At 39.6% G+C, this 17489-nt stretch overlaps 1 protein-coding gene and 1 long non-coding RNA gene across 2 annotated transcripts; one reads left to right on the top strand and one right to left on the bottom strand.

The window, feature by feature from the left end:
- Positions 1-5426: 5426 nt before the first annotated feature.
- On the top strand, positions 5427-15155 carry dus1l (dihydrouridine synthase 1-like (S. cerevisiae)). The gene is made up of 14 exons (XM_017458787.2): positions 5427-5561; positions 5930-6169; positions 8270-8378; positions 9628-9678; positions 9783-9895; positions 9986-10068; positions 10185-10288; positions 10406-10553; positions 11719-11815; positions 12094-12179; positions 12800-12951; positions 13760-13797; positions 13977-14052; positions 14369-15155. The coding sequence occupies exons 2-14, from the start codon at positions 5933-5935 to the stop codon at positions 14443-14445; spliced, it is 1371 nt and encodes a 456-aa protein (XP_017314276.1). The 5' UTR covers positions 5427-5561; positions 5930-5932; the 3' UTR covers positions 14446-15155.
- Positions 6194-8242, bottom strand: LOC108259669 (uncharacterized). Its single transcript, XR_001810983.2, has 2 exons — positions 8007-8242; positions 6194-6479 (listed from the first exon to the last, which is right to left on the bottom strand). It is a non-coding gene; the product is annotated as an uncharacterized LOC108259669 (long non-coding RNA).
- Positions 15156-17489: the final 2334 nt, after the last annotated feature.

The raw sequence follows: 17489 nt of genomic DNA on the forward strand, positions 1-17489 counted from the left end.
TTACTTTACCTGTGATTTAAAACGGCAGCATTATCACATGGACAATGCTATTGCTCTGCCATGAGACACTTTTTTTATTATTATTATTTTTTTTACTACAGATCCTGCTGCTACACTTTTCATTATCTACCTAAATTGCATGATACAGTAGGGTCCATTAGGGCAGGTTAGGCAGAGCCCCACCATGTACAGTACATCAGCAACTCCAGACATTTTAAATTCCGTTGAAATACTCATTTATGGAGCCCCGCACATGACATACGGTTAATAAAACAATATATCGTAGCCACAAATTAAGAATTAATTCCAATTATTTATTAATATGTGAGCACGTTTTAGTAATCCGTTCCCTGGAACACATTTACCTAAAATGAGGGAACTAATTAATAAAACCTAGTGGTCAAAAATGGGAAGTGCAACAAGCGGTAATAGAGGTCTATTGTGGCAAGAATGACCTTGCCCTGATAATCAGGGAAGGAACAGAGGACAGGGCTGAGTTTTCGAAAAAGCTTCGCAAGGTTAAGCTCATCTTAATTGGGAGAGTGATGCTGGCATTATCATTTAACGATGACCTTTGTGCTGTGATGCTTTTGGGAAACTCGGCCCAGGACAGGTAATGAATGACATGTTTGTGGATTTTAAAAGCAAAGTGGGATAGTTTAGAAATATTGTGCAGCCACGAAGATCTTGTTTTATAGCAAATAATCAGAATCAGACGTGTAAACGCAGACAGTGTGTCTATGAAGTACTGAACCGTTCTTACTTTAAGACTCTATTGAAAAAAATTGGGATGACGGAGAAAATAATGTCCTTAGAGTATATTAGAAATGCGCACGCACCACGGTGACCTTGTTACCACACCAAAAAAATAAATAAAAAATTACAAACAAACAAACGGGACAAGGATAAATGTGTCTCCTTTTTTCCAATACCTGAATTTTTCAGGGTAGTTTCAGGTCTTTCACGTGGTTTTTGCAATGTAAGTTGGGTTAGACCCTTTCTGTATAGAACGCAGTTGAACAAAGGTATGTATAAACGTGCTTAAATTTACCTGCTAGACTGTACAGTGTATGACTGTGTGTAATCAACTCTCAACTGCCTATTAAACATCCACTACATAGTAGCCTATAGCATAAGTCCAGTGTAAAAGCATCTCAATTTAATTTTCTTTGAGGCGATGTAATTATTAATGTCATCCTGCCGAACCAAAATCTCTGGTCACAAGGTTTATTGCTGGTGTGCTGGTTTATTGACAGTTGGTTTTACTGGTCTCTTACATTTAATAGTGTCCTGTTGTCGTGTCTAGTGTTTTGTATTTATTGTACATTTCGCACTTGTCTCACACCGTTGTGTGTTTGCTACTGTATTGTTACGTGTTAAGTGACGATCCTCAAGAAACAACATTTACTCCCAATGTATAGGAGTAATATAGAGGAACTATATAGTTATATCACTGACCAACGTTGCCGTGTGACAGCAATGAATCTTGGATGTGGAATGGAAAATTTGGCCTTTGCTCATCGCTCCAGGGAGGAATTGCGCCGTGTCAGTGATGACGTGCTGAAATGACTCACATCACGAGCAGATTATTCCCACACATGAGAAGCTGGTGTGATAATCGAGTCATGGTCCAGACTTCAAACGGGAAAGAGTGTCAATCTCGACGATCGTCGTGTCTATTTGCCCATGACGTGGACAAAGACAACATGGCTGCTGTTAGATTTGCAGGTCAGATGCACCTGTTGACAATGACAAGCAGTCGACAGGTTTGTTGATGTGGGTTTGACGTGAAACTGAAAGACAGAGAGACGAAAGATGAGCAAAAGCAGTTTCCAGTGTGATTCAGCAGCAGGTTAACTACACTGCCAGAAAAAAAAAATCCTTTCATAAAGGATTCTTAGCCTCATAAAATTGTGTTACTCTTACACATCTTATAATTACACTGCAATTTCTAGGAAGTGTAAAACAGATTGAATGCATGTTCTAGCTTTTGCTTGTATCTATAATATTGGCACTGTGGTGTTGGAACCGTTATCTGTAGGGCGGGTGCAAAGGTTTCCATCCACCAAGTGTGGGTGTGTCTTAGAGCGAGACAACAATCTATAACACAAGGCCAGACCAACAAAGAAGGGATTGAAAAGAATGAACATTTTGAAAAGAACCACAACTCTCTCTAAAGGAGGGGAAATCTGCTCAGAGAATGGGGAGAAAAGCTGTGAGCTGAAAACCGAGTAGAAGTATGCTTGTTTTCTGTTAGATTCACATCTTAACATAATATTACATTTCAACCATTTTGTAAACTGCACTAATAAAGGAACGACTCTGAAACCTAATGACTAAATGTCTTGATGCTGTATATGGCATTCCTTTGTCTTTATTTATTTTCCATTCAGCTGTATCCATCTGTACGAAGGTAAACAGATGCAGATATGATACAGTTATGCCGATAACGTATAGAATAAAAACTGAACGACAAATCAACCACGGTGTTATTAGAGAAAATAGTTTTTAAAAAAGAAAACACCATTAGATTATCAACACTGCCATTAAACATCTCCATTTAAAAGTGTCATTTCAGGAAAGCACACAATTTCTGAAGATTTTCCCCCCGTTAAATATCTCCTTTAAAATTACATTTCTGGAAATGATATAAATTCTATGCGTTTTTTCATTAAAAGGCTTGTTTGTTTTTCTTTTCTTTTCTTTCCATTTCGAAGCTTTTTGTTTTCAGTAAACGTCTCCCTTTCAAAGTAATTTAAGCAAAGTACACCATTTCCCTGTGGTTTTGTTTTCCCATTAAATATTGTATTTTAAATGTGCATTTAAATTAAATTAAACACCTTCTTTAAATGTAATTTCAAGAAAGCACACACATTCCAAGCTTTTGTTTTTAAAATTAAATGCCTCGTTTTAAATGTGATTTCATTTTAAAATAAAAAATTGATAAGCTTTTAATTAAATATCTCTTTTTAAACATAAGTTCTGAAAGTATACAAATTGGAAGGGTTTTTTTGTCGTTAAATGTCAGTTAAAATGTAATTTTAGGAAATTGCACAGTATTTTATTTACATCACAATAGGAGGCGTGTTTTCTTTTTTTTTCTTTTCTTGGGAACACTAGAGGAGTGTCAGCCATCTTACTTCCTGCCTCAGCTGACTGTGAACCGGAAGTGAGTGTGTCTCCTCTCGGCTGTGTAACACGAGCTCGGCGTGTGTAGGACCGCCCACAGTCACGCGGATCGTGTTTCCACTTTTAATTCCGGTTTGTGATTGGTCAACGAACAGCCAATGGCTTAGGAGGCTGAGATGAGAGTCACGTGGCAGGGTTGCGCTCGGTATGGATTCACGTGGACGGCAATGCGCTGGTGTGCACGAGCTCAAGCTCAGAGCTCTGAAACCGGATGAGTGTTAATGTTGTGGGAAAATATTGAAACGCTCGCGCGCGTGCGCGCGCACACACTCACACCCACCCACCCACACACAGACACAAACCGCTGTAAAGAGTGCAACAATGTGGGACGAGAGCACAAACACACACACACACACAGAGCGATAGAGAGAGAGAGCTGCACATGCTCACAAACCACTTACTGCTCTGATCACACCTCACTGGATAATCATACACACTCAACTTCTTATTTACTCTATTTCTAATTTATTTTACTGTGTTTCATTTATTTTTTTTTTATTTTATTGTGTATATGTACATAATTATTGTAACTCTTATGCTTTTGTCCTACACTGGCACCTTGCATTTTGTCACTGTTTTAAAAAAAAAATGTTGAAATTCTCCTTTCTCTTCTATATTGATGCTTTGGTAATATTTTATCTAAACAATCATGCCAATAAATTACTTTGAAACTGAAAAGAGAGAGAGAGAGAGAGAGAGAGAGAGAGAGAGAGAGAGAGAAAGGGAGAGGGTGAGTACATCATTGTTTTTTAATGTTATGTCCCATCTTTAAAAGACATCTGGTGACACCTAGTGGCCAATCACGACAATAGCAGTATTTTGCACAACTGATAGATAGCGTGTCCAGATCTTATTCAATTAAAGGCAAAAACAAACAAATATACAAAGAAACAAATAAATATACAATCAGCCAACTAACTAACTAAACAAATAAATAAATAAACAAACAAATAAATAACTTAAATGAAAGTTTAAAAAGTTTTAGTTTTAAATGTAGTTGAGTATTAAAAAGCAGAAAGGAAATGTTTGTAATTGATAAAATTAAGTTAATGTCCATCCATCCATCCATCTTCTACCACTTGTCCTCTTCGGGGTCACGGGGAACCTGGAGCCTATCCCAGGGAGCATTGTTCACAAGGCGGGGTACACCCTGGACAGGGTGCCAATCCATCGCAGGGCACAATCACATACACATTCACACACCCATTCATACACTATGGACACTTTGGACATGCCAATCAGCCTACCATGCATTTTTTTTTTTCAAAAAATGATCTTATCTTATTACTGATCTAAAACTGTTAGAAGATTATTTTTGTTTTAAAGGAACTAAGGACCATCTTACCTGAAAACATTATTCTTTCAACATCAATCTCTCAAAGAGACAAACGTGTTCTTTCAAACATCAATGTTTAGAGTAGGTTCAAAATTCTGACTTAGTATCTCAAAATTTATACTTATTACCTCTAACGTCTGACTTAGTATGTCAAAATGTTGACCTGTTACCTCCCAATTCTGAATTATCTCAAAATTCTAACTTAGCATCTGAAAATTCTGACTTATCTCTAAACTCTGACTTAGTATCTCAAAATTCTGACGTATTATCTCAAAATTCTGACTTATTACCTCAAACTTCTGACTTATTATCTCAAAGTTCTGTCTAATTACCTCACAATTCTAACTCAGTATCTTAGAATTCTGACCTATTACCTCATAATTCTGAGATATTACCTCCCAATTCTGACTAATTATCTAAAATTCTGACTTATCTCCGTCTGACTTATTACCTCTAAATTCAACTTAGTATCTCAAAATTCTGACTTATTATTTAAAACTGATTTATCATCTCAAAATGTCGTATTATTTTCTTGCACTTATTACTGCACAATTATGTCGAATTATTTTTTTACTGCTTACGTTGCCCTATAATAATATTTTTCTCAGTTTGAGACAGTAAGTCAGAAATGTTAGATATGTATCTATTTTTAAATTTTCTATTTGAAGAAATGATGAAAAATTGCCTTCCATACAACTTGCTAGTGCAGAGGTCGTTACTATGGCAACATTCAGTCACTCCAGGCAACGTACAGAAAACTCGCGATATTTGACGTCACAACCATTTTTATGGAATATTACATGGCAAAACATCAAATCTCGTCACGTATGTGATAAATAATGGCGAATAAAACACAGTACGACTAGGGACATGAAATAGCACGTTTGGTTTTTTTTTTAAAGATGAATTTTGGTGTCGGTTTTTTCCCCTCAGTTCGTAGTCGGTCCTACCGGAACGCTTTGCGATAACCAGTGTTGTCGCACGGACCCGGTTTCCCGTAACGCATCGCCGACAGGCAGTGCTGTGGTGCTGAGCTGTAAGTCTTGTTTTACTTTCATTTCACAACTTTGTGCTTTATCGCATGGCAAATAAAACATTCCACGCTAATCATCTCCTCTTGTTTAGATGAGGAATGTCAGTAAAGTGTATTAAACTCGCCGCGATTGTGATTTATATCCGGTCACATGTGACAGCAACAAGCATTGTTTACTGTTCATCTGAGTACTGCTGGAATCGAATGATTAGTGTGCAAATTCATATTAATCTCCACTTTTATTGTCTTCATTTATTAATAAACTGCATTACGCACTATGATTTAGAGACCTGCGACAGATACTGCTAACTTAATTAATAGTTCACTGACAAATAAAGTGTAAATAAAGCTGTGCTGTCTCATTGCTGGAGGCGATGGAGAAGCTGCAGGGCTTTGAGTTCTGGAGGAAGACTCTTCGTGCTGCACGCTTCGTCCTCGCGCCCATGGTGGACCAGAGCGAGCTCGCGTGGAGGCTGCTGAGCCGCAGACACGGGGCGGAACTGTGCTACACACCGATGCTGCACGCGCAGGTGTTTGTACGCGATGCCAACTACCGGCGAGAAAACCTGTACAACGAAGTGAGCCCTGAGGACCGCCCTCTCATCACACAGGTGAGCTCTGACACACCGGCCTCACCTTTCCGCTGAGTGATAGACATGTGCAGACCCCAAGGGGGAAAGTTCCCCAAGTACCCCAGGCTGCAGAACCATAAGTCCATGGGATGGTGGAGTCAGAACGGATCCAGCTCCTTCTACTGTCCTGGACTGTTGCTATGTTCAAGTCGTGCAGGAATGATCGTAATTATGAGATGAGCGGAAATCTCTGAGCCCTGACTTTCCTGGTGGTTGGCTTGTCAATAACAAAGTCATGGCACGTTTTCCCACATCAAGACAAAAGTTTCCTCAAGTCTTCCATTACTTCCTGCCAAAAAAGGTGGCGTTAACCGTGTCGTTAATAAAACACACAACACGTCATAATTATGGTCTCTGAACTCATATACACAAACTTCCAAGGAGGACTTGAAGGCAGTTTACTTGTGTCATTAAACTTGTCCTTAACTGTGATGTTAACTGTGGTGTTAAAATGTCATTAATTGTGTGATTAACTGTGATGTGAACTGTGTCATTAAGTCTGTTGTTGACTGTAACTGTATGGTTAACTGTGTCGTTAACTGTGTGGTTAACTATGACAGTAACTGTGTCGTCAGCCATGTCGGTAGCTGTGACTAACTGTGTGGTTAAGTGTGTGGTTAACTGTGACGTTAACTGTGTGGTTAAATGTGTGGTTAACTGTGACGGTAACTGTGTGGTTAACTGTGACGTTAACTGTGACGTTAACTGTGTGGTTAACTGTGTGGTTAAGTGTGTGGTTAACTGTGACGTTAACTGTGTGGTTAACTGTGACGTTAACTGTGTGGTTAAATGTGTGGTTAACTGTGACGTTAACTGTGTGATTAAGTGTGTGGTTAACTGTGACGGTAACTGACGTTAACTGTGTGGTTAAGTGTGTGGTTAACTGTGTGGTTAACTGTGACAGTAACTGTGTGGTTAACTGTGACGATAACTGTGACGTTAACTGTGTGTTTAAGTGTGTGGTTAACTGTGACGTTAACTGTGTGGTTAAGTGTGTGGTTAAGTGTGTGGTTAACTGTGACGTTAACTGTGTGGTTAACTGTGACGATAACTGTGACGTTAACTGTGTGTTTAAGTGTGTGGTTAACTGTGACGTTAACTGTGTGGTTAACTGTGACAGTAACTGTGTGGTTAACTGTGACGATAACTGTGACGTTAACTGTGTGTTTAAGTGTGTGGTTAACTGTGACGTTAACTGTGTGGTTAAGTGTGTGGTTAAGTGTGTGGTTAACTGTGACGTTAACTGTGTGGTTAACTGTGACAGTAACTGTGTGGTTAACTGTGACGATAACTGTGACGTTAACTGTGTGTTTAAGTGTGTGGTTAACTGTGACGTTAACTGTGTGGTTAAGTGTGTGGTTAAGTGTGTGGTTAACTGTGACGTTAACTGTGTGGTTAACTGTGTGGTTAAGTGTGTGGTTAAGTGTGTGGTTAACTGTGACGTTAACTGTGTGGTTAACTGTGACGTTAACTGTGTGGTTAAATGTGTGGTTAACTGTGACAGTAACTGTGTGGTTAACTGTGACGTTAACTGTGTGGTTAACTGTGTGGTTAACTGTGACAGTAACTGTGTGGTTAACTGTGACGTTAACTGTGTGGTTAAGTGTGTGGTTAACTGTGACGTTAACTGTGTGGTTAACTGTGTGGTTAACTGTGACAGTAACTGTGTGGTTAACTGTGACGTTAAGTGTGTGGTTAAGTGTGTGGTTAACTGTGACGTTAACTGTGTGGTTAAGTGTGTGGTTAAGTGTGTGGTTAACTGTGACGTTAACTGTGTGGTTAAGTGTGTGGTTAACTGACGGTAACTGTACTTAACTGTGTTAAGTCTGTTGTTCCATGTTTTTGAGCGGGTTTGGGGTTATAGGAGGAGTTAGATCAGATCCAGCTGCACTCTCTTGATCTTTGTTTCTGCAGCGAGGTCCATCTCTTTATAAAAAAAAAAAAAAGTTATAGAATTTGGTCAAGATTTTATCACGATATCATACGGTGTGACAAGTAATAATCTCAAAAGAGACCTAAATTGGCTTTCTATTTATATCATAGCATTTTATAATGTTTTTGTGTCATTTGTCTCCACAGTTCTGTGCAAATGACCCAGAGGTGTTTGTCCAGGCAGCACTTTTAGCTCAGGACTACTGCGACGCCATCGACCTCAATTTAGGATGCCCTCAGATGATTGCTAAACGAGGTAGTGCTGCTTATTATAATACTTACTGTGCCTCATAATAAATGAGTGGATGCTATGTTGATATGACTGTCTAGCACCATTAAATCTAAATTCACTACCGGCTGTTTAAAACGGAGCAGCCGGGACGTAAACATTCAGAGAAAACCGTGTTATTGAAAGCTAAATGTGATCCTCTTAAAGCAACAGTTCAGGCAAAAATGTAACTTTTGGTAACAAATGTAATGTTTGCTTATTTAGTTTTTAATTGGAGCTACAAGGCTAAAGTAGCTAATGACTAAGGAAAGCGGATGGCTACCAGTTTAGCATCGTGCAAACTGCACATCGAAATCATCAACACTCTAACACACTGCATATAGCAATATAAATTTTTTCTATGAAATGCATCTATTTTTTTCTCTCTATATTTTTCTATGGAAAGTATCACACTGTAAAGTATCTCAAACTGCAAATCATATCACAGTGCGGTACCTCACTCTGTAAAGTATCTTGCTCTGTAAAGTTTTACTCCTTGTACAGTAACTTGCTCTGTAAATGATCTCACTGTACAGTATCTTGCTCTGTAAATTCTCACTGTACAGTGTCTTGCTCTGTAAAGTATCTTGCTCTCTAAATTCTCACTGTACAGTATCTTGCTCTGTAAATTCTCACTGTACAGTGTCTTGCTCTGTAAAGTATCTTGCTCTGTAAATTCTCACTGTACAGTATCTTGCTCTGTAAATTCTCACTGTACAGTATCTTGCTCTGTAAAGTATCTTGCTCTCTAAATTCTCACTGTACAGTATCTTGCTCTGTAAAGTATCTTGCTCTCTAAATTCTCACTGCACAGTATCTTGGTCTGTAAAGTATCTTGCTCTGTAAATTCTCACTGTACAGTATGTATCTTGGTCTGTAAAGTATCTCACTGTACAGTATCTTGCTCTGTAAATTCTCACTATACAGTATCTTGCACTGTAAATTCATACTGTTAAGTATCTTGGTCTGTAAAGTATCTCACTGTACAGTATCTTGCACTATAAAGTATCTCACCGTACAGTATCTTGCTCTGTAAAGTATCTTTCTCTGTAAATTCTCACTGTACAGTATCTTGCTCTGAAAAGTATCTTGCTCTGTAAATTATTTCACTGTATAGTGTCTCAGTCTGTAAATGATCTCACAATGTGCAGTATCACTGCTATTAAAGCCTTTTAAAGTATCTTGCTTTGTAACATATAAAATCACATATAACAATGTTCTTCTTGTTCTCTGAAAGGTCACTATGGTGTGTTTCTGCAGGACGAGTGGGACCTGCTGGAGAGAATGAGTACGTCTCTCTCCATTTGCACACCAGAGCAGCAAAGTGCTCAATTTAAAAAAAAAACAACAACATTAAAATGGGAATCGGTTCAGTAATTTTTGTTTTTACAGTTAAACTGGCCAATGAGAAGCTCTCCGTGCCAGTCACCTGCAAAATCCGGGTCTTCCCAGAGGTTGAGAAAACGGTGAAATACGCCAAGATGCTGGAAAAGGCGGGTTGCCAGGTATTAACCTCTGATTACACTGAATTATTACTGTTTAAACTGTGTGGCAATGGATTTAGGTGCAGATTTCAGTCTGCTTTTCTGTCGCAGTTGCTCACCGTTCATGGCAGAACCAAAGACCAGAAGGGAGCGCTGACCGGAGTGGCGAGTTGGGATCATATTAAAGCCGTACGGTGAGATTTTTCAGTTCAATTCGAAGTTTCTTTCCTAAACAGTTAAAAAAAAAAAAAAAAAAAAAAAAATTTTCTTTCCAAAATCATCATTGCCCATGTGTGTTTTTTTAAATTAGAGAAGCTGTGAACATACCGGTCTTTGCTAATGGAAACATTCAGTACCTGAGTGATGTGCAGCGTTGCATGGAGGAGACGGGAGTGCAGGGCATCATGAGTGCAGGTAACTATATAAAACAAGAAGGAATGTTTTTTTTTTTTTTTTATTGTAATTTAGCACCATTAATAAAGTTGTGGGTTTTTTTTTTGTGTAATAAGTTGTGTTTTTGTGCATTGACAGAGGGGAACCTGCACAACCCGGCGCTGTTCGAGGGCCGTAACCCTCCTGTGTGGGAGATGGTGGAGGAATATCTGGAGGTGGTGAAGAAACACACGCCCAGCACGCTATCACACGTCCGAGCTCATCTTTTTAAACTCTGGCATCACACGTACGTCATACACCAGCAAACGTACAGTATCTCCCACTGTAAAGTATCTCGCTCTGTAAAGTATCTCACAGTATAAAGTACAGTATCTTGCTCTGTAAAGTATCTCACAGTGTAAAATACAGTATCTCGCGCTGTAAATTCTCACACTGTCAAGTATCTGAGTGTAAAGTACAGTATCTCACAGTGTGAAGTACAGCATCTCGCTCTGTAAAGTATCTCAGTGTAAAGTATCTCACCGTGTAAAGTACAGTATCTTGCTCTGTAAAGTATCTCAGTGTAATACAGTATCTCGCGCTGTAAATTCTCACATGTCAAGTATCTGAGTGTAAAGTACAGTATCTCACAATGTAAAGTATAGTATCTCACAGTGTGAAGTACAGCATCTCGCTCTGTAAAGTATCTCAGTGTAAAGTATCTCACCGTGTAAAGTACAGTTTCTCGCTCTGTAAAGTATCTCACTGTGTAAAGTACAGTTTCTTGCTCTGTACAGTATCTCGCTGTAAAGTACAGTGTCTCACTCTGTAAAGTATCTCAGTGTAAAGTATGGTATCTCGCTCTGTAAAGTATCTCACTGTGTAAAGTACAGTTTCTTGCTCTGTACAGTATCTCGCTGTAAAGTACAGCATCTCGCTCTGTAAAGTATCTCAGTGTAAAGTCTCTCACCGTGTAAAGTACAGTTTCTCGCTCTGTAAAGTATCTCACTGTGTAAAGTACAGTTTCTTGCTCTGTACAGTATCTCGCTGTAAAGTACAGTGTCTCACTCTAAAGTATCTCACAGTGTAAAGTATAGTATCTCGCTCTGTAAAGTAGCTCACAGTGTATAGTATTTCGGTGTAAAGTACAGTATCTCACTGTCAAGTATCTCAGTTTAAACTACAGTATCTCGCTCTGTAAGGTATCTCGCTCAGTAAATGTCACAAAGTAAAGTACAGTACCACACACTGTCAAGTATCTCACAGTGCAACATACAATATAACACTCTGTAAACTCTCTCACACAAATGATCCCACACAGTAACGTATCTCACACTGTAAAATATTTCACAAATATTTTAAATTCAGCCAAGGGTACAGCTATTCTTTTGTTATACTCACACTGTAAAGTATCTAACGTTGTAAAGTATCTCACGCATAGCTGTTTACTTTTATGACATTTCCTCCCTCAGGCTGCAGATCCATCAGGACCTAAGAGATGATCTGGCCAAAGCAAAGAACCTGGCAGGCATTGAGGAGGTGAACACACAGTTGAAGCAGCGCTGCCAGGTACACACAAGAGACAATATCACTGCTTTTTAGTTTCCAATCTCAGACTTACTAGTTGGTTTCATTAAAAATGATGTTCAAGCATCGTGCCCATGTAAACCACCCGGTTACATAGGTAAAACCCTACTGTGTAAAATATTTCATACCGCGTTTGAAAATATTCATCGTACGACACGTATATAAACAGATAAAACTGACATTTTTAGAAAGCGGATTAATACACGTCTTGACGCTTTAATATATTACATGATGTCCAGAGTCTGTGTTGGTTTGTACAGGAGGAGATGGATAAGGACGAATCGGAGCGACATCACACCGGACTGCCTTTTCCTCATTGGATCTGTCAGCCGTACGTCAGGCCAGCGTGAGTCACAGCCTTTTTGATTCAGTGCCTGTTGCCTCAACATGACACGTATAGAACATTTACGTCAAAAAAAGACCGTTAAATGTAAAAGTATCAGAACTCGCTCTCTTGGAGCTAACACTGACCATGACTTATAAACATCTAGCTAATAATATTTTCACTAGTTCATAGCAATGAATAAACGTGTAATATGTAAGAGACAATTATTATTAGCATTATTATAAATATTATTAGCTAGTGGTAATGGATAAAGAATTATATCGAGGACCAAATATGGGCGTCTGTGGCTCGGGTGGTAGAGCGGGTTGTCCACTAATTGTAGGGTTGGCGGTTCGAGTCTATTTTAGTGACCCTCATACAGATTTATTTGATTTACACCACAGATATCAAGCGAATATAACCAGTAATGCTACTTTGTACTTCTATATAGTTTTATTATAGAAATTATTTGAGTAAAACTGTTGTCAGTTGGTTGACTCGGTGATAAATGGTGGAAGTGGAACGGTGTCAGGTGAGAGGTGGAGGCAGGAGTCACCGTCTCTGGATATTTGACTCCATCTTTAGTCACGGTGCAAACCTCCTGTATTTCCGAGTGCTGAGACATGCTGCTGTTTGCGCAGGCCGAAGGATCCGAGAAGCGAGAACGGCGTGAAGGCGGTGAGCGGGAAAAGGGCGCTGGAGGACAGCGACAGCTCCAACGACTCGCTCTCCAAGAACAAGCAGAAGAAGAAAGTCAGGAACCCGCAGAAGAACTTCTGCCCCGAGCTCAAACGTAAAAGCAGGATGACAGATTTAGAACTTTTGAAAAAAAAATTTTATAAAGTGCACCTATTATGGTTTTTCAAATATTACCTTTCATGTAATGTGTTTTTTTTTTTTTTTTAAAGAGCTGTTTGTGAATGTAAAAACACCTGCAAATCCTCCTAAAAGAAGGAACCGATTCTGAACAGCTAAAACGAGTCATTATTGATTCCAGACTTACTTCCTGTACTATCCTACATAGGTTTGTAACAGAAAGCCCCGCCTCCGGTTTTCATCAGCTGCTCGTAGTGGGCGTTTCCTTTTTGACACACCCTGACAGCGGTAGACCAATCAGAGCAGAGTATGCTCTCTGAAAGGAGGAGTTTAGAGTGAATCATTTAGAACGGATCATCGAACGAGTCGTTTTTTGACACGGGGGGGAGTTAATGCCGCGAATTAAATTATGAGCACGTTAAAGTGTTTTTTGACCTCGGATACACGTAAATCTACTGTATGAGACCTTTAAAACACAATTAGGCACGTTTCAAAACCATAATAGGTGCGCTTTAAGTATATCTCTACTGTATATGGTATGTTTTCGTTTTTTGAGCACACGTTCTGCTCTTTTATAAAACGTGCGTATAAACATGTCGAGACGCAAATTTGATGACGACGGGCTCCATCGGGAGACGGATCATCAGTACATGAGGGGGATTTTCTTTATGCATACTGTATTACTGATGATCATGGGCATGAACTGAATTCTGCCTCGTGGAGAAAAAGGTCTTCCAGATGATGGACTAAAGAGTGAATGTTTTCTCCCCCCCCTTCATCCGCAGCAAAGTACATCAAATGTGAGCAGTGTGGGAATCCCAAAGTACGTCATCTTTCATTGATACGTTTCACATCTTCATTATTTATTTATTTCCCTGACTTATGTAGAGTATTTAAGCTGAACTTGGCATATTGTTGAATTTTACATGATGAGCAATCGAAGTAATGAGAAAAAGATTTGTACGTGCAGATCTGTACCGTTTCTCTCTCGCCCTCCTGCAGGGGAATAAGTGCGTCTTTAACCTGTGTCGTGGCTGCTGTAAGAAAAAGGCCTATAAGGAAGTCGCAGATTGTCCAGGTGAGTTCACACCTCTGTTGTCTAAAAACGAAGAAAAAAAAAAACAACAAAAAAAAACAAGCTTTAACGGTAATAAAGGTGACCTAGTACGACCTAGTCTTAAAAAAGTGTCGCGGTCATTTAAAATCCAATTTTCTTTCAGACAGATAGATTTTTGTGATTAATTTCTTGTCTTAATCACATTTTGAGCATTTCATGGGCTGGTCAAATGTAGCAGCGCTGTAATATTTCTCTTACCATGTACACATCAAGAATTTTTTCATGCTAACGCTCAACCCAACCCCCCCCCGCCTCCCTCCTCCCCCCTCCTCCCCAGGTCACGGCTTGAGGTTCAAGACGAAAGCGCAGAAGCAGACGCTCGCTGTCCAAACGGAGACGCCGATCTCGTCCTAAACCTCCGCATCACTCGAGTTTCCGGCTCGCTACCAAACGCAACAAATCGAGCGTATCTTACTCGCATACGCATATGCATTGAACCCGAATACTGCTGCTGGAGAGTAAAAACTTCTTACTTTAGACAGGAACGGATTCCAGAAAGGAAAAAGTCATCACGTACATGATTAAAATCCGGATCTTGAAGAGATTAGATTTTGTACGTAGGGTTTTTACCCTACTTTATAACCGCAACATTACTGTAGCTAAGCCCCGCCCCTAAAAAGTTCACGGTATACCGCGAACCTCGGTGTTGCGGCCGTTTTCACGTTTTAATCCTCAGATATTAAACGGAACAGACAGAATACAGGGATAAATTATTCAAACTACGCAAACACCTTTTTCTGCTTGTAGATGTTTGTTGTTTAAAAAAATAAGAATTTATTTGCGTTTGGTTTTAAACGTAACGGGTACAGGCCAGACCTAATGTTTTCACATGTTCAATCGAAACCAAAGTCGAATTTCAGTTTCTGCTGATGTTCTACAGTTGGACCGCTCACACGGGAGAATGTTGGCGCTCTTGGGAAAGCAGAGAGAGAGAGAGAGCGTAAGATTGAGATCAGGTGTGTCCTCGAGGTACAAGAAACTGAGGATCATTTGTGACATTTCCGCTGCTTTGTGTTTTTAACGTTGAGGTTTTTACAGCGAATAAAACTTTTTAAATTCTTTTAGGCAACCGTCTGCTCCACTTTGTCCTCAGATCTGGGATTGTCTCTTGTTACATGTGTTCGCTCAGCATGTCCAGCTAATCACGTCACTTCCCGTGTGAACAAACCGATCAAAATAAATTCATATGTTCATGGCTTGTAGCATGAGGGATATTTATAAAAAAAATAAAATAAAAAAAAAAATAATAAAAAAGTCTACACACCCCTGTTACAATGGGAGGCTTTTGTGACGTGGGGATTAATTCAACCACGATGAACTGTATCAGAACTCAATGTAAAGTCACAACATATTACAATGGAGTGAAAAAACAAATCAGTGAAACATTTTAGAGGGGGAGGGGGGGAGGAAAAATACAGTAAGTTACAATAACCAAGTTGCATAAGTGTGCACACCCCTAAACTGATACTTTGTTAAAGAACCTTTTGATTTTATTACATCTCGGTCTTTTTGGGTAAGAGGCTATTGTGCGACTGCGATTTCACCAATTCGAGCAGTTTTCCACACACACAAAAAAAAATCTAATAAATAAGCGAAATCCTGTGGGGACTGATGTACACTCGAGATGTAAGAAATAAACCACTCGGTGTCGTGCTGTTAAAGGAAAATAAACCACCAGTGAGGAGGTATGATGACGCAAAGTTACAGTCATCACCCTGAAGTTGGTTACTTTCACAAACCGGCATGTTCCACACGGTTTTATTCCTCTTACACCACAGCAGTTTTGCATTCATTAAAGAATGACACGTCATACTTTTTAATCCATTCACAGCAGCAATAAACTCATTCCTTCCCCAGTCTCACTCACCCCCCCCCCCCCAAAAAAAAACAACAACAACAAAACAAACAAAAAAAAACAAACAAACAGTCTTTTGTCTAAAGTAGTTACAAAGCGCCGACACCGGAGACTCCTTCCATGTACGTTAAATAAACGTCTCCTTACAGAAAACTTCAGGGCCGGTGACTATAAATTTTTCCAGTTTATACTCATCCCTACAGAAACGATGATGCATTAGTACGAGCACGTTCATACACACCTGCACTACTGTCAGAGGCGCTGTTAGAGAAAATCAGTCAACACCTTCTGACCAATTTGAGCGTTCAAACACCGTCTGTAGGCTCTAAGAGGGCATTATAAATAAATAAATAAATAAATAAATAAATTCATGATAGCCGGTTGAATTCTCAAATCTGATTGGTCAGAAGGTATGTATCATCTTTGTGTAACAGCACAGGTTTATATTAACGCGCTCGTTCGAATACGTTATCGTTTCTATAGTAACAGCTCCTTCACAGAGACTCGTACGGTGGACGCTCTACGTAATCTGAGTAATAATTTTTTTTTTTTTTAAGTGTGTTTAACAAATGAAAACGTATACTCGGTGTGGTGACGCTTTTTGTAGGGAGGCATACGTCGACATTTATGGACGGAGTCTCGAGTGTCAAAACCGAGGAGTTTATGCTTTCCGGGTTCTTGGTAACACAAACGCACTTTTTGGCAGAGAGAAAAAGGAGAAAAGGTGATGCCGGTGGAAGAAATGCTTTTTATTGCGGTTTTAACGCAAGCGATGAATGACTGACTCGTCTTGGGATGTTAAATCACAAAAAAAAAAAAAAAAAAAAAGGCATGAAGTATCGTACATTGTAAGCACTGGGAAATCACTGTGGTATAAACGGAATAACACATTAAGAGCACTGCAGAACCCTGGTTTGTTCGGGAGGGTGGCGAGAAAGAAGCCGATACTTAAAAAGTACCATCTGAAAAGCACGAGCGTGACCCTGCTGCAATGTGGGGAAAAGGGTTTTGTGGTCAGATGAGACCAAGATAAGAGCTTTCTGGCCAAACCTAAAATTTCCCATGTTTCAAGACACACCGTCCCTGTACCGTGGTAGTGGTGGGGGCGGCATCATGCTGTGGGGATGCTTCTTATCAGCAGGGACTGGGCATCTTGTTGGAATTGATGGACGGATGAATGGAGCAAAATATAGGGACATACTGCTTCAGCCTGCAAAAAAAAAAAAAAAAAAACGAAGCTTTGGAGGAAATTCACCTTTCAGCAGGACAATGCAACACTGGACTGGCTCAAAAACAAAAAAGGTAAATGTCCTACAAAGGCCCAGTCAAAGTCCTGATCTCAATCCCATTGAGAATCCGTGGCATTATTTGAAAACTTGCAGTCCACAAGCATCAACCCAACCAACCTGAACAACCTGGAGCAAATCCGCCGAGACGAATGGGCCAAAATCTGTCCACCACTGTCTGCAAAGCTGGTACGTACCGTCCACATCCCCAAAAAAAGACCTAAAGACCTTGTTATTACAGCAAAAGCAAAAGATCT

This window comes from Ictalurus punctatus, chromosome 2 (genome assembly GCF_001660625.3).
Source record: "Ictalurus punctatus breed USDA103 chromosome 2, Coco_2.0, whole genome shotgun sequence".
Taxonomy (NCBI): domain Eukaryota; kingdom Metazoa; phylum Chordata; class Actinopteri; order Siluriformes; family Ictaluridae; genus Ictalurus; species Ictalurus punctatus.